General features: G+C 36.8%; 2 protein-coding genes across 4 annotated transcripts in view; one reads left to right on the top strand and one right to left on the bottom strand.

The window, feature by feature from the left end:
- The window catches only part of EIF2AK4 (eukaryotic translation initiation factor 2 alpha kinase 4), a 38386-nt gene extending 16105 nt beyond the window's left edge, over positions 1-22281 (top strand). For 2 of the 3 annotated variants that reach the window (XM_027459560.3, XM_038180149.2), the window contains exons 15-39: positions 413-535; positions 1028-1132; positions 1435-1492; positions 2200-2279; positions 2955-3056; positions 3495-3545; positions 4628-4864; positions 5410-5485; positions 7110-7231; positions 8360-8409; positions 8500-8668; positions 9225-9341; positions 10073-10138; positions 10658-10828; positions 11405-11539; positions 11659-11766; positions 12462-12590; positions 13614-13700; positions 14858-14970; positions 16532-16590; positions 17647-17744; positions 18867-18935; positions 19355-19399; positions 20482-20606; positions 21774-22281. In XM_027459560.3, the coding sequence (XP_027315361.1) occupies positions 413-535; positions 1028-1132; positions 1435-1492; positions 2200-2279; positions 2955-3056; positions 3495-3545; positions 4628-4864; positions 5410-5485; positions 7110-7231; positions 8360-8409; positions 8500-8668; positions 9225-9341; positions 10073-10138; positions 10658-10828; positions 11405-11539; positions 11659-11766; positions 12462-12590; positions 13614-13700; positions 14858-14970; positions 16532-16590; positions 17647-17744; positions 18867-18935; positions 19355-19399; positions 20482-20606; positions 21774-21828 (2550 nt within the window). In that variant the 3' untranslated portion in view covers positions 21829-22281. Of the gene's footprint in view, positions 1-412; positions 536-1027; positions 1133-1434; positions 1493-2199; positions 2280-2954; positions 3057-3494; positions 3546-4627; positions 4865-5409; positions 5486-7109; positions 7232-8359; positions 8410-8499; positions 8669-9224; positions 9342-10072; positions 10139-10657; positions 10829-11404; positions 11540-11658; positions 11767-12461; positions 12591-13613; positions 13701-14857; positions 14971-16531; positions 16591-17646; positions 17750-18866; positions 18936-19354; positions 19400-20481; positions 20607-21773 lie in introns of those variants that run through there. The other variant, XM_038180152.2, reaches the window with a different exon arrangement.
- Positions 22282-23145: 864 nt separating this feature from the next.
- On the bottom strand, positions 23146-26762 carry SRP14 (signal recognition particle 14). The gene is made up of 5 exons (XM_038180161.2): positions 26605-26762; positions 26409-26481; positions 25645-25757; positions 24459-24491; positions 23146-24026 (listed from the first exon to the last, which is right to left on the bottom strand). The coding sequence occupies exons 1-5, from the start codon at positions 26626-26628 to the stop codon at positions 23937-23939; spliced, it is 333 nt and encodes a 110-aa protein (XP_038036089.1). The 5' UTR covers positions 26629-26762; the 3' UTR covers positions 23146-23936.
- Between the last annotated feature and the right edge of the window lie 422 nt (positions 26763-27184).

The raw sequence follows: 27184 nt of genomic DNA, 5'->3' as shown, positions 1-27184 counted from the left end.
GAATTAGATTTCTATGATTGTTTGCACATGTTGTGCATACACCTAATATAATTGGTTAAGTAAAATAAAGCCAAAGATACCTGGAAGTTCGGTTTAAGCATGGATTATGCCTAGACTGCTTTCATCTTGTTTTTAACATTCATGTATGAAAATGGACTAATAAACAAGCTAGTACCAGTGTCCCTGAAAATGGAATAGGACCTGTAAGTGAGATAATATTTTCTAGCTGAAATACACCTATCCATAAAAATTCCAAACAGCTGAATATTTCCGTGATAGCTGCTTCTGAACTGTGTTTTACAGAACCAGGCATTAATATGCTCACATGCTCAAGTTTCTGTGTTTTTGTTTGTTTGTTTTTTAACAAAATTGCTCTTTTCTCCCTCTGTTCCCTACATATGCACAACTGAAGATGGAGTATTGTGAAAAGAGCACCTTAAGGGATACCATTGACCAAGGATTATATGAAGACACCAGTCGGCTTTGGAGGCTTTTCAGAGAAATTTTAGATGGGTTAGCTTACATCCATGAAAAGGTTAGTAAGTATGACAGTTATGACCTGTCCATAATATATATGTTATGATACATTCTGCTCTACTCTACTCTATTCAATTTTGAGCATTTGATTCTGTATGGTTGTCTTTATTAGCAAATTTTGTTCCTTATTTTTCCTATTATTATTCAGTTCTAGGGCTTTAGAATGTATTATCATAAATTTGAATTTTGTAATGATTCACTTCAAACCTTTCCCTTTGTCTAAAAAAAAAAAAAAAGCAGCCTACCTTTAAAAACATTGCATTAGGTATCTATTAGCACTAAAGATTGTTTCTATCTTCTGGGCTAGTGGCTGCAGTCTTACTTCAAGATTAATCATCAGTGGCTTAATGCACTAAATTTTCCACTCTATATGGAATAATTAAATTATGTAATACTGCTTTTCAATCTGCTATAAAGACTTACATTTTGCATTGTGTTTCTTGTTTCATATGCTGTTGGTCTTTTTTTTGTTGTTCTCCTGCTATAACAGGGAATGATCCACAGAGACTTGAAACCTGTGAACATTTTTTTAGATTCCGATGATCATGTGAAAATTGGTGATTTTGGTTTAGCTACAGATCATCCAGCAAATGCAGTAAGTACAGCTGAAAGTGAATGAAGCAACTTTCATTTTGTGTCGTAATATTACACGAATGCTACATGATTCTATGTAATATTACATGAATATATTATATATTACATGTAACATTACACGAATATACATCGAATATACATGAAAATAGAAAATAATGCTCATCAGACTTTATTGTGAATGCCATAAATACTTTTATTTCTAAGAGTCTAGAATTAAATTGTGTACTGCAAACCAAAGCAGCAAGCAAAGCCAACAGAAGCATTTCAAGTGCCACGTACAATATATTGTTTTCCTGATTTCAGGCAATCTCTAAACAAGAAGAAAATCACTTGGATAGTTTTGCTAAGTCTGACCCATCAGGTTAGTATACATTGTAGCTTGCTTCAAATGATTTTAAGCAAAGTTCTGTTTTCTGCAATACTGTGTACACTGTTAGAACTTTGAGTCACTGTTTGAAAATGACTTTGTGTGTGTTTTGTTTGTTTGTTTTGGGAAAAAAAAATACACACGACTTCTGAGTGGATATGTTACATATAATCTGGCAGTTTTGCCAATTACCTGATTGAATTTGTTTCCACTGCTAGCCTTCTGCCACAGACCGGTGCTTTTATTATGGTGGGTTATGTAGAGATCGTGTGTATCTGTTCTGTCTGTATTTATGTTCTCTTAACTGTGTGGGACATTTTAAGACTTGAGGGAGTTTGGTTTGGTTTTGTTGCTATTGGCTTTGCTCCATATTAGGCTGATTTTTTTGTTTGGAGAAAATGTTAGTATATGTGTATCTTAAGATGAGTGTATTGTAAGTGATATTTAGTTGTGTTGTGTACTGACCTACTACAATTCTGTAAAGCAGTAGGTAGGATGTAGATAGTACAGACAGACACTTATGCTTGACATATGAAAGTAAGAACTGTTTTGCAAACTGTTCTTGACTGGGTATCTCTTACGAAGAACTGCATTCCACCCTGAAAGCAACAAAGACAAAAGATTAGCGAGATTTCCTGACATGGATGCTGCATTTTTTTCCTGCTTTCTTGAAATTAATGTTTTTATCTTTTGATGTGTAGGTAGTTTGACAGGAATGGTTGGTACTGCACTCTATGTCAGTCCAGAGGTCCAAGGAAACACTAAGTCTACATATAATCAGGTATGATTAAATAGACTTAATAAAAAGCCAGCATGGAATCTAAGGTACTATGTACAATGCAGGTCACTCATGCTCAACAATGGTGAATTTGAGGTGGAAAAGGACATGGTAGGACTTTTGAGATAATCAAGGGAATGAGAAATTTCCACCTTTGGGACCATGGTGAAAGGATATAGGCAAGGCAGTTATTTGCGCTGTGCTGTAACTGTGTCTACATGCAAACCACCTGAAGTTGAAAGATGGGTCTTTCTAAGTGAATGGGTTAGAAATCTTACAATCTTTAGCTAAAGTAAAATGTCGTCATCTGAAGTATATATTGCTCTCCTGGATTTCTACATTGTGATTTTGGGGGGTGGTAGTACTTTTTTTTTTTTTTTCTTTACGGAGGATCCTGTTTATATGCAAATACATATATTTCAAAGCAAGAGTGATTTCGAAGTGAAACAGAGCCCTTTATGTCATGGCAGTGCTGTGAAAACAAAAGATACTGAAGTCTTCCAAATCTGAATTGATTGCATCATTTAACAAAAAATAAACAACAACAACAAAAGCCAACCCACATCTCTATTATGCTCTCTAATGTGAAATGTAAACAAAATATTATTTTTCTCTGCTGTCATCTTTGGCAGAAAATTCACAGGTACTGCATTTAGATTTCCATTTTGTCTTCCACAGAAAGTGGACCTATTCAGTCTGGGTATAATATTCTTTGAAATGTCTTACCACCCCATGAGTACTGCATCAGAAAGGATCTTTGTTCTTAGTCAGCTAAGACTGGTAAGTTTACAGGTATAAGAGATTGAATTCTGTGTATCACATAGTTTAAGAAAAGGAAAAGGATTCAAAACAGCAAAAATGTTTCCATGAGGAGTGCTTTTTTTTTTTTTAAAAAAAAAAAAAAGGAAAAAAAAGTTAAAATATCTAATACAAAGGAAAGGATAAAGTTGGAGCTGTTAGTGACATTCTCTTAATGTAATGTAGATTTCTTTGTTATTAACATTAGTCAATATTCAGTATTTCAGGCATTTCAGTAACATTCTTTCTGTTAGCTCTTCAAACTAACTATGCCATGTTTTTTTGTTTGTTTTTCCTCCATTGAAATAAAAATGCTTGGTCTTTCTGATTAAAAATATGGAACTTAAAAATAAGACCAGCTTGTATAAGCTGGACTGACTGTTCAAACTAAATGTGTTTTTTGTTTTTTTTTTTTTATAGCCCAATATTGTATTTCCTCAAGACTTTGACGAAGTCAAGCATGCAAAGCAGGTAATTTTGAAGGCATTTTAACTAGTAGGTATTCTCTGTGAATAAGAATTAATTATTATTTTTTCCACTTAAGTCTAAATTAGTAATTTCTGCCAAGCTGTTATTACCTGATATTAGAACAAAATAAAAAAAAAAATAAATAAAGTTGACATGGAAATATGCTTATCCACAGAACTCCCTGAGTACAGTCATAAAGAAATGCAGAGTTCACCCATATATATGTATCTTTTAAGTTGTCATGGACATTTTTTACTTTTTAGGCATAAACAAATTGCAGCTATGTTTTTTTTTAACCCTTAATTTAAACTTTAGAAAGAGATCCGTGTCACAGAACAGGAAGAGATATATAGCTTAAATTGACACTCTTAGTTTGAAAATTGCTACCATTTTTGGGCAACTTGGGCAAGAATTCAGTGGATTTGAATAGAGTAATAGAGGTTTTTTTGTGTGTTTTTTTTTTTTTTTTTCTTTTTGTCTCATCATATTTAGTTCATGCCTCCATGGCAGAGGAATGAAGTGATAAGGTGCAGTGTAATTTTTTTCTGAACCATCTAAGAAAAATTCTTCGTTGTGCAAGGACTCTTTCATTAACCATTAGAATTAACTTTTTGTCTGTTTTGCTAGTGGAACAGCAATCTGTCTGTCACTAGTACCATAAAAATATTCCCTTTTTGTACAGTTTACCAAAATATGCTGGGAAGATTCCCTCTTTTTTAGTGTCTGTAACTCTCTAACCTATGCATGTGACTGTGTTTTCTCTTAACTTTGTTAATAAAATGCCAGAGCTTGCATAACACAGAACAGCAAAAAGCACTGCATATTTTTGTCACCCCTTGAGACCTAAATGGACTAACAAATTTCTAATAATTTTAGTCATTTTTTTATTTGGATATTACCGTAATAAAAGATACTTAGAATAAGCAAAGAATTACCCACCTTAAAGATTCAGACCCTGCTTTCTTTTTTTTTTTTTCCTGTATAGTCTGATGCATGTATCATTCTGTATATGTGTTGTGTCTAAGAAGGTTTTTGTAAATACTGCTAGCTTAAAAAAACATATAAAATTTTGATTTAATTTGTAGAGATCAGTTATTACATGGCTCTTGAACCACGATCCTGCAGCACGACCAACAGCTGTGGAGCTGTTAAAAAGTGAACATCTTCCACCACCACAGATGGAAGAGTCTGAGCTTCATGAAGTACTCCACCATACCTTAGCAAATGTGGATGGAAAGGCCTACCGGACTATGATGAGTCAAATATTTTCACAGCGTATATCTCCAGCTATAGACTATACCTATGACAGTGACATGCTTAAGGTTTGTAGGTGTTACGGGGATGTTTTTGAGTTTTCTCATGTATTGGATTTTAAAAAAAAAAAAAAAAAAAAGAAAAGTGAAGTTGATGTGGTTAAACTCAAAGCATGTTTGAGATAATTGCAATCTCTTAAGATTAACCTTCACATTAGTTCCCATTTAAAGCTACAAACCTGTACTATGGGGGCTGAATACCCTCTTCCCATTTAACTTTACATTCATTCTTCAATGATGAAATAAGCTTTATTCTTAATTTCTGTCAAACTAATGCATCTGATTGCCAACGTAAATTGTGGGCTTTGGCTATTTTCTTCCTTTTCTAATGGTGCCAAAGTAACCCTTCTCTGTCTGTAAGCTCATAAATCTTTCTAAATCAAAATACAAGATAACACAGTAAAATAATGCTTTGTATAACTGTAGCTTTTTATTGTGTAAACTTTACAATTGATTATAGTGAGAGAAGATAGCAGCGTACTTATTACCTATATTGTATAGAGTGTTCATCGCATATAAATTATATTTGTACTTTTTATTTGTGATGGTTTCAGGGTAGTTTTTCTATTTGGGCAGCCAAGATACAGCAGCATGTATGTGAGATTGTCAGCCGGATATTTAAGAGACACGGTGGGTGTGTTTACAAAAGTTGTTCATTTCCTTTTTTGTGACTGAATGGATTCAAGGGAATGGAATGGTTTTGTTGCTATCACATGAGTCACAAAGTATGTTCAGGAGTTGCGTATCACTTGTAAGTTTTGTATAGTTTTTGCTGTTATTTTGGCATCCCCATAGCTGTTAACTTCAAATCTGAATGATTTAAATTTTCAATAGAAAGGACAGTCAAAAGCTGAATTGTCTTTGATTATATCTCATTGTTCGGATGCGTCTGTGAGAGCTTTTAGATGTAGAGAGTGCTACGTAAAATGTAGGTATGAGTATGGGGATAGCTCTGTGGTGAGAGACCAAACATCCACGTGTATAGTAACTTGCCTGTGAACAAAGCCAGAATGTGAATGCCTTAAAAAAGAATGTAAAAATAGAGCAAGTGTGCCTTCAGCTATACTGCCCTTAGATTTGCAGTTCAGGAATTGAGCTGGAGCTAGTGTCATGATGATTTTCTTTCTGTTACTTTATCCAAACACTAGTAATAGTATTTAATTAATTTTTCTTCCTTTAAAAAAAAAAATATATATATATATATATGTATACACTGTCCCATTCAAAATGTTTTAATTCATATTATTTTATAGGAGTTAATTGTGTTTTCTATAAAAGTGGATAATCTTTATAATAGAAACTGGAAGATTTCCTAGTAGATATACTAGTAGCAAATAATCTGATTAAGCATAAGGATATGACAAAATAAGAGAAACAGAAACCTGAAGTGAAATAAAAACTTACCTTTTTTTCCCCTCCATTTAAAGCTTGACAAACTTTGGAAAGCAAAGTTTGGATATCTAATTTTTTTCAGTCTTTTAGTGGGGGGGAAACATGTTTTCCATTAGTTTTTATCTCTATCTGCAATGATTATAAGCATTTCCCTATATTTCGGGAGCTTTCTGGTTGATTGCTTTGATTTAAGGCTTGTGTTGAAATCTAGTTGAAGATTTTGGTAAAGCATCTATAATAAAGTAGCAGTTTAAGAGTCAGTAGAGAATTTAAAACAAGAAAGTATTTTCTCAATAATTAGTGATTATATTGTTTATAGTAGAGTTTCCTCTGAGGATTAGATTCATACAGATAGATGGTTGCAAAATATAATCAAAAAAAAAAAAAAAAAGGCAATTAATGAGGATTTTAAAGTGAACCACAAACATTTGAGGCAGTTTTTGGAGAAATGGGATACATTTTTGAACAATATTTGTTCCCTACAGAAGTGCCTCTAGACCAAAACAGTACTACAACTATCTATAGAGTTTTTAATTTGTTCCTTTTGCATGTTTTTCTGAAAAGTGTCTAAAGAGGGAGGGCAAGGTGAGGATTCCGCAGGGGCTGTGGAATTGGCACTTCTCTGTTTATTTGAGGGCTGCCTTGTGATTCCAAGAACTGTGGAAGATAGAACATCAGAGTTTGGTTGATGTGTTTCTTTAATAGACTTTCCTCTTCCACCACTAAAGGATGTTTAAAATAATGCAGTTTTTAAAAAGTATTGGTTGAGATTAAGCAACCTTGCAGAGTATGATATAAACTTGTAAAAAGTAGATGTTAATTTGGAAATGGGAGATAACAGTATTTTACTATTTTTATGTAGGAGCCATCAAGCTGCATACGCCACTGCTCATGCCTAGAAATAAAAAACTGTACGAACATAACGAAGCTTCATATTTCATGGATCACAGTGGGATGCTTGTTATGCTTCCTTATGACCTCAGAGTAAGTAGCATCTTCTCTGCAGGCAAAGCTGGGTTTGAAGAGTGCTGTGGTGTTTGTCAATACCTTTGGTTTACCGGTTATGAATTTGGTTTATGCTTATACTTCCTCAAACTACTGAAGCAGTCTATCTTTCAGTGCCTGTTGTGTTTTTCTTAGTGCTCAGAAAACCAGTCATCCTGGTTTTCACAGCTGGAACTGTTAAAAGAAATTATTTATTTATTTATTTATTTTACCATAGGTGAAAATAATGCCGTATTATCAATGTGGTAGATGTCACTGCTGCTTTCATTTTTTTTCTTGCACATGTATGAGACAAAGGACTTTTCCTATGACCAGTGAAAATATTCTTATCCCTTATTTATATGTCTTTTCTAGAGAATGTATGTAACGTTCTGCCCAGTTTTATGTTCCCCTTGAGCATATATTGTAAAGGGTCATTCTCCTCTGGAGAGGAATTGTATGTGCAGTTGAAATTTTAGTGTCTGTGATTCAGTACTACCCAATTAAATGCAATGTTGGTGTAGTTAATTGCTTTGCACTTAATTAAAACCTAAATGCTTTAAGTTATATTTTTTCATATATTACTGACAGTTAAAGAACCTGACCTTTTATATTCCGTATTATTAATTTAAGGTCAATGTGACTCACTCTTCCTTTGCATTTATAACATCAAGCTATATATACAGTGTGATTCACAGCTAAGGACTTGTGCAGGATCTACAATATTGATTTTTCTGTTGGATTTGCTTGTTTTGGAAAATGTATTGGCCAAAGTTTTATTAAACAAATACTCCTTTATATCTTCATGTAAACGAAAAAATACTTGCTAGTGCATTTCAATAGGTTCATAGTCAAGTTTATGATGATGCATTTTGCATTCATTAGGGTACTTAAGAAAGGTCCTTGTTTCCTTCTCCAAGCTATTATAGAACTTTCTTTTTCTTTTTTTGTTTGCCTTTTTTTAAGGCTTGTCACAAAGAGGATTGATCTTATTTGGCTTTGGCAAATATTTAAGGCATTATTACACATGAGAAGTGTTGACTATGTGGTAGTAATTCATTTCCAGTTTAAGAGCAGAGCCAGACTGAAGGTTTTGTTTCCACAATTTTTATGTATTCTGTTTTTCAGATTCCTTTTGCAAGATTTGTAGCTAGAAACAACATATCAAACTTGAAAAGGTAAGGGACTTAAAGACACTTTGCACAGATGAACTGCTTTATGACAGTGAACACTGAAGATGCTGATTCATTCTTCAATGTTTCCTTTAGATACTGTATAGAGCGAGTTTTCAGACCTCGGAAGTTAGACCGCTGTCATCCCAAAGAACTTCTAGAATGTGCATTTGACATTATTACATCTACTGGAAATAGTTTTTTGCCTATAGCAGAAACAATTTATGCCATTTCAGAAATCATTCAAGAGTTTCCAGTGCTACAGGTAGATTCTCTAATGATGCTTCTTGATTTTTTAAAAATATTTTTTACTCCTTTTCCATATAAAATTTTAATCTAAGTAAATATTCAATCTATTGTGTTCAAAAAGGGTAGGTCCTCTAATGAATATAGAACTTTGTGATCACAAACTTTGTCAATAGTCAGGTACAGAGCATTGTCATTTAAATAAAAATGTGTTTTGTAGGTAAACTTAAAATGAAGCAAATGTTTGTATGTATCATAAACACTAATTGAACCCTTACAGTGCCATTGAAATAATGTCTGTCTTCTGTCAGGCAAGTGATTACTGTAGAATGGGACAGACCTTGCCATTCTTTATTTATAAGTGGAAGGTAAAGTGATGGAAGAAGTCTGGAGTTACTTTTGAACAATGGGAGAAGTTATTAAATGTTTAAGAAACATCTTTTTTGGTATGCATTTAGGGGTGTTTGTGGTAGATTTGTTTTGTTTTAAGCAAATTAGAGTGCTAATAAAATATTTTTATTGTTTGATTTTTTCTTCCTTTCTTTTTCTCTTTTTTTTTTTCCCCCCTTTGTTAGGAAAGAAATTACAGTATTTATTTGAACCATACTTCCGTATTGAAAGCTATACTTTTGCATTGTGGGATACCAGAGGATAAACTCAATCAAGTTTACATCATTCTGTATGATGCTGTGGTAAGATACTGGATATTAAACTAATCTTTGTAATGATCACTTAGGTTATCTTATTTTGTGGAGCAATTTCTAAAAATGAGGAACAGAGAATTGCCAGCATAACAAGGAACATCTTTTTGATGCTTAAAATGGCTCACTATCTTTGGGCTGTAAAATTAGATTAATAACTTTTCTGTTACTTCTGGAATAGAGTGTTTTAAGATAATTTTAAAATTTATATTTATGAGAGAATTATTCACCTGTATAGTGAAGAACTGGTAGGCAATTCAATAAAAACTTCAAAATGTGTATTAGTAACATTTTGATCTTTTCCACCATGCAGAGAAAATAGTTTAAATTCATTCACATAATTAAGATAGTGTTTATATCCCAACAAAAATGTGTATTTCTTAACTCTTTACTTTTATCCTTTAATTTTTCAAATTTATTCTTTTTGGGTTTATGTTAATTTGCATAAACAATCTTGTATTTGTTTATGCAGAAGTGCTTTTCAACAGAAGTTGGTAGTTTTTACTTCTGTATGTTTCTTGAACCAAGCCAGATATGACCTCGCTAAGAGATAAGTAGAAAGTGTTATTTATCATTTTCACTCTTCTAAAGTATGATTGAAGTTTGTAACTAGAACCTTTAATTAAAAGGATTGGAAAGTTATGTTTTAACTCTTCTCAGCACTAATAATGTTTGTAGTAACCCAGTTGTTTTGAATACGTTTACATCTGTTTCTCTTGCAGACTGAAAAGCTAACTAAAAGAGAAGTAGAAGCCAAATTCTGTAATCTCTCTCTGTCATCTAATAGTGTAAGTAATTTTAATTCAGTGTTAAATTACTTGAAACTTGACATAAGCCAGAATATTACACTGACTTTGAAATTTGCTCAACCAGAGTGAGAAGAATCAACTGTTACATCCACTGTCCAAAATAAATTAGTCTCTTTGAAAGTGGTCTGATTTTGTTCTCTGCTCTCTCTTGAAGACAGTATTGCTGCTTTCCATGCATCTGTCTTCTCTTAAATGTGTTTTGTATTGTGAAAATGGTGAAAGGGTAGATGGAACACTGTACAGAGTGATATCTAGTAAAATGAAAGAAACTTAAAAATAAATAAATAATAATGAATTGTCTGCAATTGTTGGCAAGTCTGCCTCAAGAGAGCTGAGGCTGATGTCTGGATGCTCTGATAGGTTGCTAGGAGGAGCAAGGGGAAAAAAAAGGCCAATACTTCACTCACACAGAAAATTATGCATTTTTTTTTTTAATGTGACCTGTTATGAGCACTGTCAGTCATGCTATCTATATTTTTATTTTATTTTTGCTTTTAGCTTTCTCGACTCTACAAATTCATTGAGCAGAAGGGAGAAGCAAGTAATGTATTTCCTTTTTTAAACACAACGATAAAACAAAAGCCAGGTGTGACTCAGCTGTTGAAGCATGGCATGAAGGATCTAGAGGAAATAATTGCTCTGTTGAAGCAGCTTGGAATAAAGCTTCAGGTTTGTAAAAACGCTCTACTAATAAATTTGTTGTTTTGTAGGCTACTGGGCCATGTAATTTGTCATGAAACAAACTAATGATATGTTAGGGTAGAAAAAGCACACCAAAATATATGTTGTTCATACTTGTTTTGATGACAAGTAATAATACTGGCATTGTTTTTGAGAGATTCATTTTAAGAATAAGTCTCTGGATCGATTTCTATCTTAACTGCACAGAGATTTTCTTCCCAGCAAAGACTGAAGTCATTACCCAGAGCATAAAGAAATTTTAAATTTTGAAATAAACTACAAATATTTTTAAAATACAGAAAGCTGATTACTGAAGGCATCCCCTTCCACCTTCCTTGAGACTTGCTGTTTGGAGTTTGTGTTACAAGTCTGTTGTGATGCATTAAGCTAAAAGCATTATTTCCTTATTTTTAACTGTACTTTAAGCTTTTGGAGATAGTGTTTTCATATGTCTTCCTAATGTGGGGACATTGTTGTCAATACATGCTGCTAAAAGCAAATGAATTATATTAACCAGTAATATTGGTACAGGACTTGTTCATTTATTCATTTTTATTTTTACAGGTTTCTATAAATCTGGGACTAGTTTACAAAATACAGCAACACAATGGTATTATCTTTCAGTTTATAGCATACATCAAAAGAAGACAAAGAACTGTGCCTGAAATCCTTGCTGCAGGGGGCAGATATGATCATCTGGTATGTGCATGTCTCTTTTAATGAGTTCAGATGAAAAGAAGAACGTGAAAAAGATCAAAAACCTTTTTGACATTTTTCAAAGATAAATGTTTGGTTCTTCTGCTTTGTCTTGTTTTGAGATTCCACAATTTAGAGGACCACAGACAGTAGGACCAGTTCCTTCAGCTGTTGGAGTCAGCATAGCTATAGACAAAATAACTGCTGCCGTTTCCAGTATGGAGGATTCTGTAAGTTTGTTTCTGGGGAGGTGTGGTTGTTTCTGCTTACTCCTGACTGCTCAGTAACCTAATTGTAACTACAGATAGGCAAAAAAATAAGAGATGCAGATGTGTTCCAAAATACTGTACTGAAATAGAAAACATCAAGATGACTTGTTTTCTTCTGTGTCTCTCTACATAGCATTGTTTAATAAAGTAAGGGGAACAGCGGATGTTCAGGTTTATACCCTTTGATTTTTCATTCAAATGAGACATTTTTCTCAGTCTGAGCATTGTTTCAGATGAAAAGTTACAACTGTTGATATTTAGGTATTGTTACTTTGCCCCTACAAAGAAGGAACCTTAAGGAAATGGACTCTATATGTCGCAGTTTCATTTGGTTGTGGAATGTGTATTTTACTAACTTTTATTTATAAGAATAAATTAACATTTTTCAGTTTAATGAGAAGGAAAGAATGGAAATGGCTAGGATACTTGGCGGGACATGCAGTTGCCTTTTGTCAAAAATTAAAATTCAGCACCTTTTAAAGATGCTCAGGAGTATGGTGGCTCTAAAAAGAGGTGATCTAACCCCTCTTTTCAGGTTTATGCATTCTGAAAAATGTTAGTATATATATCCTTCTTTGTTACTTTAACTGCCTTATGAAGGTTAAAAGGTGGTCTGGCGGTTACTATTGTCCCTCTTGTTTTCACTTTTCCTTCAGATTTCTGTCAGCTCATGTGACCTGCTGGTTGTAAGTGTTGGTCAGATGTCCATGGGTAGAGCTATCAATATTGTTCAGAAACTCTGGACTGCAGGAATTCCAGCTGAAATAATGTACGACTGGTCCCAGGTAGAATTTCTTTCTATGTGTGCATATTGCTCTACTCTAAGATTAACACAGACTGACACCATTTTTTTTTATTATTTTTTTTTGAATCACAGACTCATAAAGCTGAGAATGCAGAGTGCTACTAAGATACAGTAATGTTAAGAAGGTCTCACTGGCCTTGCAGTGCTCTTCCTCTCTAGCTGTCAGAGTCTTTAAAAATTTGTTGAAGGATCTTTATGTGCATCTCAGAGCACAGAGGAGTTAAGTGACCTGCCCCATTATAAATCCTGAGTGCAGAATCCAAGACCTGTTGAAATCAAGGAGGTGGAAATCACTTAAGTTAAATCAGGGCTAAGCAGCCTCATTTTAAGTGAAGTGAGGATGCTTCAAGGCAGAAGCATATTTTGTACCAGTGAAGGTAATAAAGGAGGTGAGATGAAGATGCCAGCAGAGCAAATCTCCATACACCTTCACAGACCCTTCACAGATTCTTCATAGATCTTCTTGGTTCAAAGAATCTTCCGAATCTGTTGAAATGCACGACAGGCTAAGCCTACACTGAGGGCAGCTGTGCTGTGCAGACTGTTCTTGCACCTTTATCCATGCTGAAAGGAGGCTCAACTGCATTTCACTAGTCCTGCATTACTTGTGCTTCTTTTGTGAGGACAGCTGGCAAGGAGGAAGTTGTAGTTTACTGTAGCTAGGACAGAGGCTGTGCTGCTGAGCATGTCTTGTCCATAAAGTGGATCCAGATAGTCTTTCCATATGGGAACTAGGACTGCAGGGCTTAGGAATTCAGACTGCCTAGTGTAGATTTCAATTTCAATTTTTAAGGAACATTGGGTGAACATCTGAATCCAAAATGAAGTTTCACCTCCTGGATTTGTTAATAAAGCTTTCCTCACTTAGCAGCATTTATATTCAGTGTAACAGCTGCATATTGAGTTTTTCTAGTTGAAGACAGGAGACTTTGATTACTTAAAGTGATCATTTTATAATCTGTCCAATTTCCATTCCATTCTCCTTCCCCTCTTCCTATTTCAGTCCCAGGAGGAACTGCAGGAATATTGTCGATGCTCTGGGATTACATATGTGGCTCTTGTGTCAGATAAAGAAGGAAGTCACGTTAAGGTAAGCATGGTAGCCAAGGATGTTCAGTGCTATTTCAGGTTGATAGTCTGTTTTACATTTTTTTTATTCTTTTAAGATCAGGAACATTTTATTTTCTGTAAAACTTTAAGTAGATGGAATTCAGGTAAACGTGGGTTTGGTTGTTAAGTATCAGAAAGCTCTTCTGAAAAAGCCAGCTTATTATCCCTCACTACATTGTTGTTCAAACATGCAAAGAGTCTGAACCACGCTGTTCTTCTCTGTAAGATAAGGCTAAGACACAAAGATATGACTGTGTTAAAGCCTGAATTACGTATCACCTTCTGTACTCTATCTGCTCTGCAGCCTCTAGTTTGGTACCTTCTTAGAAGTCAAAAGTTTTACAGTATCTTTGATTCTGGATCATTTGGGAAAAAAAAAAAAAAAGATTTTTTCTTTAATTGAAATTCATTCTTTGGAGGAAAAACGTAATCATTTGACAGGAGATGGCATGGCCATGTCATCTATTTAATGTGAGTTACTAAAATATTTTTTACTTAACTTGTTAATCACTTGCCTTCTCATTGCAACAGAGAGAGCAAATAAGTGTGGTAACTATGAAGAAGTAGATTTTGATTATGAGAATGAGATGTGTGTTTGTCTTCTATGGGACTGTTACAGAGTGTTATTTTAAATATGACTTCATTGAAGCAAAATCAACAAAGAACACTAATGAGATGAATGCTGTTGTGACTGGTTAATCTCTTACCAGTAAAGATGGAGCAGATATTTTAAGTTTTTAATGTTTGAGTGTAATCTTCGAAAACTGCAAGGCAACCCTAATTCTAACATAATTCCTTAACTAAAAATAAAAAAAAGCCCCAAACCAAATATGCTTTTATTAATACAGTATTTGCACCTCAGAACCAATTTGTTAAATAGTACTTATCACATATAAGGTACATGCTGACAAGATAGTTCAAGCTTTGGGAATAAGGAGGAAAGTGGTTGGAAAAAAATTATATAAAATCAAAGATTTAACAGTCAGTGATTGATTGGTTATGATGACAACTTCCTCCCTTGACTGCTTCACCTTTAATGGGTGAATAATCCAGTTTGGTTTTGATTAAATTTGAGTAGTTTATTCATATGCCATTTTAAGAATCAACAATCCTAAGAATCACTGAAATACATCATAGGTGAAATCCTTTGAGAAAGACAGACAGACGGAGAAAAGGATTTTTGAATCTGACTTATTAGATCACCTGATCCAGAAAATGAAAACTAAAATCTGTGATGAAAGATGTAGTAGGTAAGTAGCAAAATGTGTACACGAATAGTCAAAATTAGACAAATGCTTGTTTTTTAAATGAAATAATTTTTAAGATATGCCTAGTTAAACCTTGATTTTATTCAATAAGGAACAAGAACTTTGAGTTCCTTTTGAGGGGAAAAGAAAGCAAAAAGCTTGGTTATAGAATTTCATTAAGAGATTGACTTTCCTAGCAGCTGTTATATTCAAACATCCTTAGAGCTTCAAAAATTAGAAGACCATGTGGTCGTCCAGCTGGAATGCTACTACAACAGCAGTACTGTTTGTACGGCAGGACTGCCTGCAAGTCCCAGTTACTGAACAGAAGTCATTTCCATTCAAGCACTGTGTAACTGAAGGATGAAAGCAGCAAGTCCCTTTCATTCTGAGGCAGTGCTCATATGGTAAAAACGAAGGTGTGACTCCGGCACGCCTTGGCTGGCCCAAGTGACAGTAACACCTAGCCAAAGACTTGGGGTATAGAGCAGTACTCTACGTCTGTTAAAATTATTGTTTACTGTGACAAATAGAACTTAGCACAGAAATCACAGGAATGGTTGCTACAGCCACAGTGATATGCTTAAACAGTAGAGCTGTTACTCATACATATATATCCTATAAAATATATAACTACACACAGATCTATACGTGTTTATGTATCTGCATTATGTGTGTGTACATATATATGTATGTAGTGGCAGAAGGAACGGTTTCTGAATTCTAGGCTGTATGAATAAACCAACGGATTTGATACCCGTATTTCTGAGTAGACTTAACAGTAAAGGAAATATTTAAGCTGGGAAAGGCTTAACTCAAATGTAGTGTGTACAAGTGGGTGATACCTCTTGATACCCACCTCTGAATTTTCCTTTATCTGGCCTCTGCCAGTCTTAGCATTTAACTTTGCAACTAACCTTATCCTTATGTGTTTTGTGACAGATCTACAAGGATCCATTAGAAGTTGTGAAAGAAAGGCATACTTTCTAAAAGTTGTCTTATATCTAAATCCTGAGAACAGAACATAGAAAGGAAAAAAATTGGTAATTCTAAACAGAGAAATGAAGTAATTATGATCATAATAACAATGAAAAATTTTTCTCCTAATGAATCCTGAATGGGGAAAGTAAATGGATCCAAATAATCAAAAGCATCTTTTAATTCGTGATCAATATTACTTTGATATTATAGTATCATCTCTCAAATCTATACATTGTAGATTAAAATAGTAATATAAAGACAGTATTCTCATAATATATTCTGGTATTAGGATCTAAATCACTTTTGAATGAAGGGGAGCACGTTTTTTTGTATCCATAGGAAACCCAAAGATTGCTGGACTACAGCAGTAGTCCAATACAATAGCAATACAATTGTTCGTGTAGTTCGCTGGGCCTAGTACCTCAGTAATGTAAGTTGTAGGATATCCTGTCCATTCCAGAATAGAACACAGATTTATCTGTTGAATTGAAATAAGTATATTTGTATGATAGTCTAGAACCAAGTGTATTACAGCATGCCTTTGTTATTGTTAACTTGCTTCCCTAACTGTCTTTATTTTTAGAGAAACGTCAGATAATCTCTCCGTACCAAATCAAAAGGGATCATTTGCTAATATTTCAGGTATTTAGTTACTGAACATACAAAATGACTTCTCTTTCTGCTTAAAACAAGTTTTGCAAGAAAATCTGGTTGGAACATAATTTTTAAAAGTATTACCAAGGTCTGTGTAGGAAAATGTGTTCTAGCAGCACATCTGGTTAGAGACATCTTCCCCATTCTCAAGTTTTGTTCCAAGCGATCTAAAACTGAAATCTTCTCCAAAGTAATAACTGCTCAGACCAACATACAGAACATGCCTGATATAAGCAGTCATTGATACAGCGAGTGAGAAAGGGGAAAAAGACAAAAACTTTTTAACCTAAGAAATTAAACGTTATCTTGATGAAAAATGAATGATTACCATGTTAAGGTTTTTCATCTTCACATGAAAATTCCTGTGAATTTATAGATACTTATTTGCACTGCTTAGCCTGAAAATAGAAGCAAGTAATATTAAGTACTTCTTATAGTTTGTCATTTTGATAATTACTTCAGTAAGTACTTGTTTAGTATCTGACTTTGTTTTTAAACAAATGCTTTTTTTTCTCTTGCCTGAAAGTCAGGAACACTGCCATGCTTAACTTTGTGGGTTTGGTGTTTTGTTTTTTTTTGTGATTACCTGAAATGTTGATTTGAATTTCAAAAGAAACCATTTCAAATTTTAATTGCTATTGTTTGGGGAAGCTTGTAGGTATGCTATTTGTTTTGTCATTGACTTTTCTATGGGACAGAGCATTAAGTAGTCGCCTCAATCCTGTAATAGCTTTTCTTTTTTGATATTATGTCTACTACATTCTTTTATAAATTCTGTAAGTCATATGAAACTTTTTATTAGTTTCAGAGAACGCTGATTTAAAATACCATTTTTTTTATACCTAGAAAGTCTCTTAGTCATAAGTATGCATTTTGAGAATTTACATGCACGTTTCACAATCCTCTCCACTTGACTGTATTTTTAGCATCTTTTTGAATAATACAGTAAATCTTAAACATATCAATATTTGTGAATTTTTCTGTTTCTTGCTACTTTTTGTAAAAAGAAAAAATATAATCTAAAACTGTGTATTTGTATTTTAGGTGTGTTTGAATCGCATGGAACTCTTGCAGTGCCTAAAGTTAGTGTTATAGCTCCTGAAAAATTATCTGCCAGTGCCAGGCGTCGTCAAGAAGTTCAGGTACACACATCCAACAAGTATTAAGAAGTAATCATAAGGAATGTCAGAATTTATATTTTCATTATCACCTTAGACAAATGTATTCTGATTGTTCGTATTCATAAAATAGACTATAAACAACTCAAACAGTTGAAGTCAAAGAATAATTTTTTGAAAAAAAATTATTTAGGATCTTGGGGGTTACCTGTGACATTATTGTGGCTCAGCCATTATCATATATTAGAAATCCCACTCTAGTAGGAAAAATGGTTCTGCAATTTGCTATTTTTTATAAATACTTACATGCTAAAGGTGCTATGTTTTATAAATACTTACATGCTAAACTACAGTAGTTATAGTAATGTAGAAAGATGAAATGATACTGTAAAAGCAAATGCCAGTTTACTTATTTAGGGTTAATGGCTTCGAGATACTTAGAGTACATAGTAAAACAAAACTGTAATCTTACCCCCTTTTTAGTCCAAATTCATAGGTGCAACAAAAGTGACCGCTATAAATACTTCTTGGAACCAAAAGAAATAAATGGATGCTATTCTTCGAGCTAAACAGGGTTGCTGCTTTCAGTTTTTTAAAACAAGCATCTTTCCAGGGTACAATACAATTTTAATGCAAGGCTACAACTATTTCTGTCAAATGCTACATTTGCAGAACTGTTACAGCTTGCTTTGCAAAAAGTGTTGAGAGGAACAAGCCATGCTTTGCTATGGCTTTCCAATCAGTCATTTCTCTTCAGCTATAGGTGATTCAATGTATCCACTTGCAGGTTCTTCCTGCTTCTGCAAAGTTGTGTAAGGCCCACAAAGGCAGCTTCTTTAAGTACATACCTGAGACTTCACAACGTAACATGCAGTTCAGTCTGCTTTAGCACAATACCGGTATTACCAAATCTTTATTACTGCTGCAAGAGTGGCGCAGCCCATCTCCTTCCTGTCTACTCATCCAGGTCTGTCGTGGATTTGTTACTGAAAATTATATTGAACATGAAGTTTAGTTTAAATGTGATGTACAACTTGTGCTAGCATCAGCCTTTTCTGCTCTCCTATCTATGAAACAGAAAACAAGTGTTCCCAGCCTGGGTCACAGAAGTGGTGTATTTTATTTTTGCCCATCTTTTGTTGGCAGGTACAAACAAGGCTTCAGACATTCATTTCTAGCCTGCAACAGAAAACAAGTGAGATTGAGATTTTAGCAGTAAGTATTTTGGCAAAAGCTTTCATCTCAGATTTGTAATTGAATTGGATGATGCAGTTGTTACCTGTAACACGTTACTACCAATAGCCTCACTTTCCTGCTAGATTTGCTCTTACATTTAAACCAACACAGCATTTGCACGTGGCTTTTAGACTGCTGACCACGTCACAGAGGACTCTAAATAGCATACCCTTTTCAAGAAATATTTCCTATTTGCCTGTGCCTATTTTGAACTTTCCATAATGCAATCTGTCATGAACAGTTTGTTTAAAATGCTTAAAACCTTAGCATATTCCCAGTGCTGTCAGCATGAATGCTTCCTTGGAATTCAAAAAGTGATTCCCTTTAGTATAACTAATCTACAGTTAGCAAACCCGTGATAGAACTGTTAAATATTTGATTTCTTAATGTTTTTGCAGGTAGATCTGCCGAAAGAAACTGTGATACACTTTTTATTATTAGAGGTAAGCAATTAAGTATTATAGTGTAATTGAACAATAGATAATAAGTTTTGTTCCTAATGAAAATGAATGTACAATTTACCCATTGAGGTGTTCAAACTTGAAAGGACTTTTTACTCAAATTGCTTGAATGAAGCTAGAAAAATCTTCTTGTCAAATTCCCTAGTTACAGAAGACACCAATAGGAGGTCCTAATCCAAAACTGGATTTTTCCCAGAAGTTACCTGAAATTAAGTCTCACTGTGCATTTTTCAAAACCAGTAAGCGTTAATGGGTGGTTTCAGGAAGTATTTCCTGAAGCTGTTAATGAAGGAGTCCCCCAAAGTAGAGGCAATTGGTTTGAGTACAGTAGATGAAGAATCTGTTCCTAGTGAAGATTAAATAAATGGAGGACACATGAGTATTATATTGACCCCTTTAAAAATTCAGAAGCTACATGATTGTTGTTTTTTTTGTTTGTTTGTTTGTTTTTTCCTGAAGACAAAGCTCTTTACCTCCCCCAAAGAGAGCAGTTGTTTTGAAGTCAGAAATTCCTATCAGAGGTGGAAATCTCTCACTGCCCACCCCCCTTCCCCCCCCCCCCCCCAAAAAAAAAAAATACAATTTTCATCCTGCCTGGAAATGGATTTAGATTTAATACTTACTTTCATGCCCTATATTTGTTGTTCTGAAGCAGTATTTGTCTAAACCTCAGTGAAACATCAAAAATTTTCAAAATACTTAGTCTAGTCTACCCAAACCTCAGAGAGCATTCATCACCTCTTAGTTCAGAAAAGGGAGCAGGCATACAATCAGCTTCCATCATTTACTTTTCACTGCCCTTATGGTAAAGTTCTCATCTTTCACCCAGCATCACTAAACTGTCTTAAGAAACTGATCACTAACAAGTCTCATTCTTAATACCTTTTCATAAGTCAAGTTGCACTTATTAACATGAATTACATTTAAAACCTTTTAATACCCTGTTTAATTAAGGGATGTTGATGTTAGGCAGTGTTCAGAAGACTGAATCCTACCAGTAGAATATTTCCTTCACTAAAGAATGTAGTGCTGTTTTACAGTTCCTTGTCCATTTTTTTTTCCAGTTTGATGGAGACAGGCAAGCCTTTGATGCTACTGTGAGACAACTGATGTCACGATGGCCAAAACAAAGATGTTCATATTTGCAAGCAATTTGTGATGAAATTTACAGCATCAAAATGGAAAAGAGGTAAAGTTCTTATAGGTACATAACACATCTCATTGTTTCCTGAAACTGAAATTCATTTAACCAACAGCTCTTAATTTGTCCTCCCTTCTCCCTGAAGGAAAAAAAAAAAAAAGTATTTGGGAAGTACATATATATTTCTTTGAGTACTATTTCTGCAAACATGAAACAAAATGGAAAGTTAACATTATCTAATCCTCACTTGTGATAATCTGAACTCTGCATTTTGTAAACCTTTTCAAGAAATTCTAAAATATACTCCCACTGTTTTCATTTACTGCTTTGTTCAAACAACTAAATAGTAAATAATTATACATCCAAATACGCTACTATTATATAACCCTCTTTTCTCATGGGAGGGACTCTTAAAATTGAGTGCTTTTTAGTTCCTCCTGTTCTGAAGGAATGTGATGGCCATCCAGCAAACCTGAGAGACTGCCCAGCTTCAAGCAAACACAGTGCATGTTCTCTCACATTTACAGTAAAGCCCACTTCTGTTTTCTAAGCGTAAAAAAATTTATGTTCAACTCAGTCTCCTTGTTGGATCTGGCAAGGCTGAAACAGTGTATTCCAGGCATGTTGTTTTAAGCCCTAAACTTTCAATTTTTGCACGTACTGACACAGTTAAGTAGGATTTGGATATTCATTCCCCAATGAGCGTTTCATTTATAATACATTTTCTTAAATGTTCAATTTGAACATATTACGTAACATATAAGTAAGACTAAAAATGGGCTTTAATTCCTTTTTCTTAGAGATGCACCAAAATTGCTTTATCTGCCAATGTTTACTAAGGCAACTAAATACTAAACACAGCACTTTCTTTCCTATGACTTCCAAACCTGTGAGCAACAGAACCCAATTACTACAATTATTACAATTACTACAATTACTATATTACTTCATACAGTGTTGGGTGTCTGTCTTTCTTTCCCATTTTATGGCTAAGCAATGTTTTGTGTGCAGGCATAAGCCTTCAAAAAATTAAATTACTAGCTAAAGAGAAAGGGAACTAAGGGGAAAACTGTAGTGACAGCGCAAATGAATTAAAGCTACTGCTTTTCTACTGAACCTTTGCTGTTAGCTGAGTGTCATGATTTCTCATATGATTTATAGATTTTTAATCCGTAGCTTCAAAGTTTTAAAAACTAATTTTTTTTCCCTTTGCAGGGTTCCTGCTCTCATCCTGTACAGTTACCGAGATGAATATAAGGTTTTGTTTTAGTGCTTTAAGCATTTAAGCATCTTTTCTGGGATGCTTTTACTAATAGACAATAGTGTTTCGCACAAAGGAATTTCATAATGTTGTCTTAAAGCAAGACAGGCAGCCTTTTTAAGTGTCCAGATTGAATTTCATGTGTAATATAAAACTGTAAATTTATTCCAAAAAGTGAAATATTTTATAGGTAATTAAGGAACAGTCTGACTACAGCTAGAGATGTGTTACTGTGTAAATTCTTGCACCATTATGTTGCGAGAGAGATTATTAGCTGTGCCAGGTATAATTGACTTTTTTTTTTTAAGAATGCCTTGTATGTCCATATGCAATAGTGCTGAAATAAGCATCTCAGTTCAAGGATTAGAGATGTATTATCTTCACCTCTGAAACACTTTTAAACTTTTTTGAGGAAGGGCTTTGTGTAATAAAAGATTTGGCTACTAAGCCTTTTGAAGTACATATTACAAGGTTTTGTGATTTTTCTTTTTTGAAGAAAATTCTGCCTTAATCTTAAATCTCAATATAAAAGGTAGTAAAAGACATCAAGCTGAGAGTTGTGCAAACCTGGTTGCCTGTGTTTGTCCCATCCCCTCACTCCTGCATTCAAATCAAACAGCTGCTTCCTGAGAGACAAAAATAAAACCTGATGCAGGACACAAACTTGTTTCAGACCAAAAGGCCCTCAAGGTAAGACTTGAGAAAGAGTAACCTGCATGTGCTTAGAGGTATAACTGAAGTTTTGATCTAGCTTTCTTCACATGGATTGTCAGATTAAGTTTGCATTTGAAGACACGTAAGTAATGAAAGGAAGGTAAAAATTACGTTCTTGAAGCTACAGCTTCCCAGTCAATGCTTTTTAGAATTACCACTGTATTTAAAATTAAGTTGTAACACATTAGGAAAAAAGCTAAACAAATGTAAATATCAATTACAGCAGCCTTTGTTGCTGTAAATAATTATATTTCATACCAAATTAACAAATATGAAAAAAATTGTGTATTTCTGCACATAGACTGGTCTTCACCCTTTCTCCCCAACCAGTACCTTGTTCACGCTTCTTTTTCTTATCACAAAAGGTTGTCTTCAGTACTGCAGGCTCACTGCATTAAGAAAGACCTACTTCTTCTGCAGCCTTTTCCTTTTAGTGAAAAGGAAGGCAAAGGTAAAATATGCAAAGAGTTAACTTTGAAAACAACCCCAAACATCTGAGAACTGCCAACACTGCCATAGCAATGCATAGAAGTAACGCTGGGGGAGGGTCAGTCCTAACAGCACAGACAACTATCATGACCAAGACACATCACAGCAGTCATTACAACCAAATCCATTTCTCATTGTGTTTAATAGGAACAAGTAAGTATTCACCTTTTACATCTGCTCATATGAAGGAGCTACTTTAAGATGCGAGGATGGGGAAATCCAGATCCCTGAATACGTTGAAGGATGAAGTTTTAAAAAACAAACATTCAGGTGACATGAGCATTCTTAAGCTATGCCTGAAGGGACCGTGATGCAGAGTCCTGCACTGCCCCACCCTGAGCCAGGATCAGCACAGCTGGATGGGCACAGGATAAGGCAGAGCTGATGAGCTGAGAGCTCAAGCATGGGACTGGCTGCCTTCAAGGCATCTGCACTGCATCGGATAAACATGGCCCTCAAAATAAGACAGAAACAGGAAAGCTGCTGTTCCTGGATAATAGGTTGGCACCCACTTTCCCTAGTACTACCAAGACTTATCTTTGAAACTGGGCATCTGTCACAGAGACTCCTGTTCCAATCTCACTTTGCTCATGGTGCTGTGCACTTCTCTTTACCCTCTGTTATCCCCCAGATGGGTTTTACACCACCCACTTGCATAATACAAAACAAACAGCAGTATAAGTACAAAACTAGTTGGCAGACGAGTGTAAAGCTATTTTGGTATAACCCTGTAAATACTCCTGCCATACAACAATCCACAGAAAGCATCTCCTGCTTTCAGTTTAAACAAAAGTACTGATCACATCCCAGTATCCTGCTGGAAGGAAAACCAAAGACAAGTGGTAACTCAAAAAGAAATGGACTTTGCTTTGAGCAAGGGTCAAGTCTGTTGCAGTGATGGTCGGACACTTCTATCACTGTGTTGCTTTACTCTTCTTGTTTTTGCTTTTCTTGTCCTTTTTCTTCAAGCCATCCATGTTAGCTCTCAGCAAATTAGAATATGCCTGAAACAAAAATTAGAACTGTTAACAGAGCAAACACTTAAGTACCAATGTAGAGGCAACACTTCACCCATTGTTTGTGGATATCTATCTTCATTTTTTTGGCTCTCAGTTACTGGCCCTGAGCAGCCTGATCTCGTGGGTGGCATACCTGCCCACGGCAGGGGGTTGGAACTGGATGATCTTTAAAGTCCCTTCCAACCCGAGCCATTCTCCACATGCCTTCACGCTACTGCACTGGGAAACTATTGTTTCTAAGTCAATGCAGAAAGTTAGGTATGATAGAGTGCACACATTTGTGGAAAACAAAATCCAGTTCTAAAGTTAATCCGTGTCAGTTCAGCACTGATTCAGCTCAGTCACACCAATCCCCTGCGTCCTACTGACTACTCCCCAATAGGTACAGAAAAGGAAGATAAGGCACACAAAACTTACCATCTGGAATTTATTTACTTCCTTTGAGCTCACCTACAAAAGTAATACGAGATGTTAACCACAAACACAACAGCTTCAAAATTACAAACTAAAACATTAGTACTTGTTTTCCCACCAGGGACTATCTAATGTCTTTAGTAGCAGCTGGATCAGCCCATGACAGTCAGCAGTACCCAGGCTGTACTGACACGGCATAACACCTCACTGACTCAGAAAAGTGAGAAGACTCCACATTAGATTAAGCAAATCTGAAAGCTGTTCTCCCCAAATCTGTGTTTTCAAATGGGAAGGAGGTGAAGAAACATTCTATGGAAGGTTTTATTTCACTGTAGGGCCAGAACTTAATTGACGTCAGAATGCAAATCCTGGTATGAAACACTACAGCCCCGATCCTCCCCACTATTTCTCAAAGCAACATTTTTCCTTGGATTACTTCACTAAGAAGATCTGAAGTCAGCTAAAGCCTCTCTCAATCTCACATTCAAAGGAAACCCATCAGGCTCTCAACTTTTAAGGTTAACACCTCCTGAAATATAAACAGCTCTGTAAATAAGAAAGAAAACTGGGTGTGCTAAGTGAGTCTACCCCATGCCTGTCTATTACTGGCAAGAAACACAAATCCCTTTCCTATTGCTTCAAAGTCAGGGAACATTCTGTTGTTTGACGGGGTGCAATAACCTTCAGTAATTCCACTTCAGTAATTCCAAAAGCCGCCTCTGTCAGCCAAAGTTGACTGTGGGACCTTTCTTCTCCTTAGAGACACACCATTTGTCCTCACACTGCAGGTTCTGTCACTGTCCTCTTTCCTTCTGCCCACATTACCCTTGTCTCCAAAAGGAGCTTCCCCCTTCCCTCCCTCCAGTTCCACCTGACTGAGAACACAACAGCCACGGTTTCTGAAAACAGGCAGGGAACCTTCCTGCTTGTCTGGCAACACCATTTTGAAGCCAAATGCTGTGTACAAAAACAAAACCAAACAACTGTCCCATCTGCAACACGAACTGCAACTGCAACACTTTGGCATCCCGATTTCAGTTGTGCTTTTAGCTACCATACGGTTTCTCTGTAGAACTAAGGGGGCAATTCTCATGAAATCGATGCAACGACAAGCTTCACTTAAAACACGAGGTATTACATGAAAGCCAGGTAGGGCTGCTCATCATTCTAGCCCCAAGTTGTCACTTACCACTGTGCTGATTTTCTTCTTTCCATCCGTTGCTCTGAGAAGACACTTATTGTCTGCGGGTTCAAAGCTTTCTACGTGGCCTTTGCGCGGGACTGGTTTTGTTCGACCATCATCTGCATTGAAATACAGAGAATGTTTATTTGTATTTGGCTAGAAATTGTGGGATGCCTCCTGACTTGAGACATTAAAAATTGCTCACGAGGAAATCTGTAAAAATATCTGAAAATTTATGGCCATCTGAACTGAATTACTGTGAAACTGTTCACAGATCCCTTCATCTGTAATCCCATAAACTAGGGCTGCCTGGGCTACCTGACTAACCCAGCACAAACACACAAACCTGTACGCAGACACGCTGCGTGAACCGCATGTTTCAAATGCACTTCAACCTACAGCACTCAGCACAGAGCCATAGAAAAGCCCAGGCCGTGAGGAACCTCAGAGACCGCCTGGTTCAGCTCATCATGGGAGAAGCGGGGCCTAGGCAGGATTCCCTTAGCACCCCGTGTGGCTGAACCCTGTAAGCCTCAAAATGCTGGGGGGATCCACCACATCCCTGGGACACGGCAGCACCACCACAGCTCCCCACTGCAGCAGCCCGTGGATTTTCAGTTACCTCTTAGTAACCAGAACGCCTCCCTGCTCTGCGTGGTGCAGAGCAGCGCCTGCCTTTACGGCTCCCAGCCCCGCAGCAGAGGGGCCGTGTCGTGTCCCCCCCCCGCATTGAGCCCTTGGCGCCCGTCTCTGCCCCCCCCCCCACTCACACTTCTTCAGCGTGATGAAGACGCTCCCGGACGTGCGGCACTTCTGGAACAGCCGGGTCAGCTCGGTCAGGAACTGCAAGAGAAGGCGGCACAGCGGGGCCTCGCCTGGGGGCCCACACCGCGATAACGGCCCCCGGCCCGGGCCCGGCCCCCCCCCAGCGCCCCGACGCGGCCCCCTCTCCCCCCCCCCCGGCACCTGCTCGCTCTCCAGCAGCACCATCGCGCCCACCAGCTCCGCGCTCCGCCGCCGGCCCGGAAACGCCGCGCGCACGCACGCACGCACAGCACGCACAGCACGCACGCCCGGCCCCTGCGCACGCGCGGCGCCTCGAGGCTCCGCCCCCGCCCCGCCGCCGGGCAGCGCCACGTCAGCCCCGGGAGGGGGGGGCGGGGCCGGCCGGGGGCGGCCGTTAGTGGCCGTTAGTGGCCGTTAGGGCCGGGGGGGGCGGTGAGGAGCTGTGAGGGGCCGCAGGGGAGGCGGCGCAGCCCGGCTCGGCCCGGCCGCTCCCCGCGGCGTCCCCGCTGCCCCCGCGGCCGCTCGCTGCCCCCGCTTGGCAGCAGGGGGAGCTGTGGGCGCGCGCAGCGGGCGCCGGGCAGCGCTCAGCGGGTCCCGGCCACCGCCTCAGCAGGGCTGGCCCGGCCCCAGCGCCGCCCGCCCGCACCGCGCGTTTGTCCTTGTGTCTGTAGGGTTGCGTTGTATCAGACCCGAGCGAGGACAATGCGGGGGTGCTGCGGGTTTTTATGGGCAACTTGTGAAAGTAAAACAGAAATGGAAA

The sequence above is a fragment of the Anas platyrhynchos genome, chromosome 5 (assembly GCF_047663525.1).
Source record: "Anas platyrhynchos isolate ZD024472 breed Pekin duck chromosome 5, IASCAAS_PekinDuck_T2T, whole genome shotgun sequence".
Classification (NCBI taxonomy): domain Eukaryota; kingdom Metazoa; phylum Chordata; class Aves; order Anseriformes; family Anatidae; genus Anas; species Anas platyrhynchos.
Note: the sequence above shows the minus strand (reverse complement) of the source record. Positions and strands in the feature narration are given on the sequence as shown.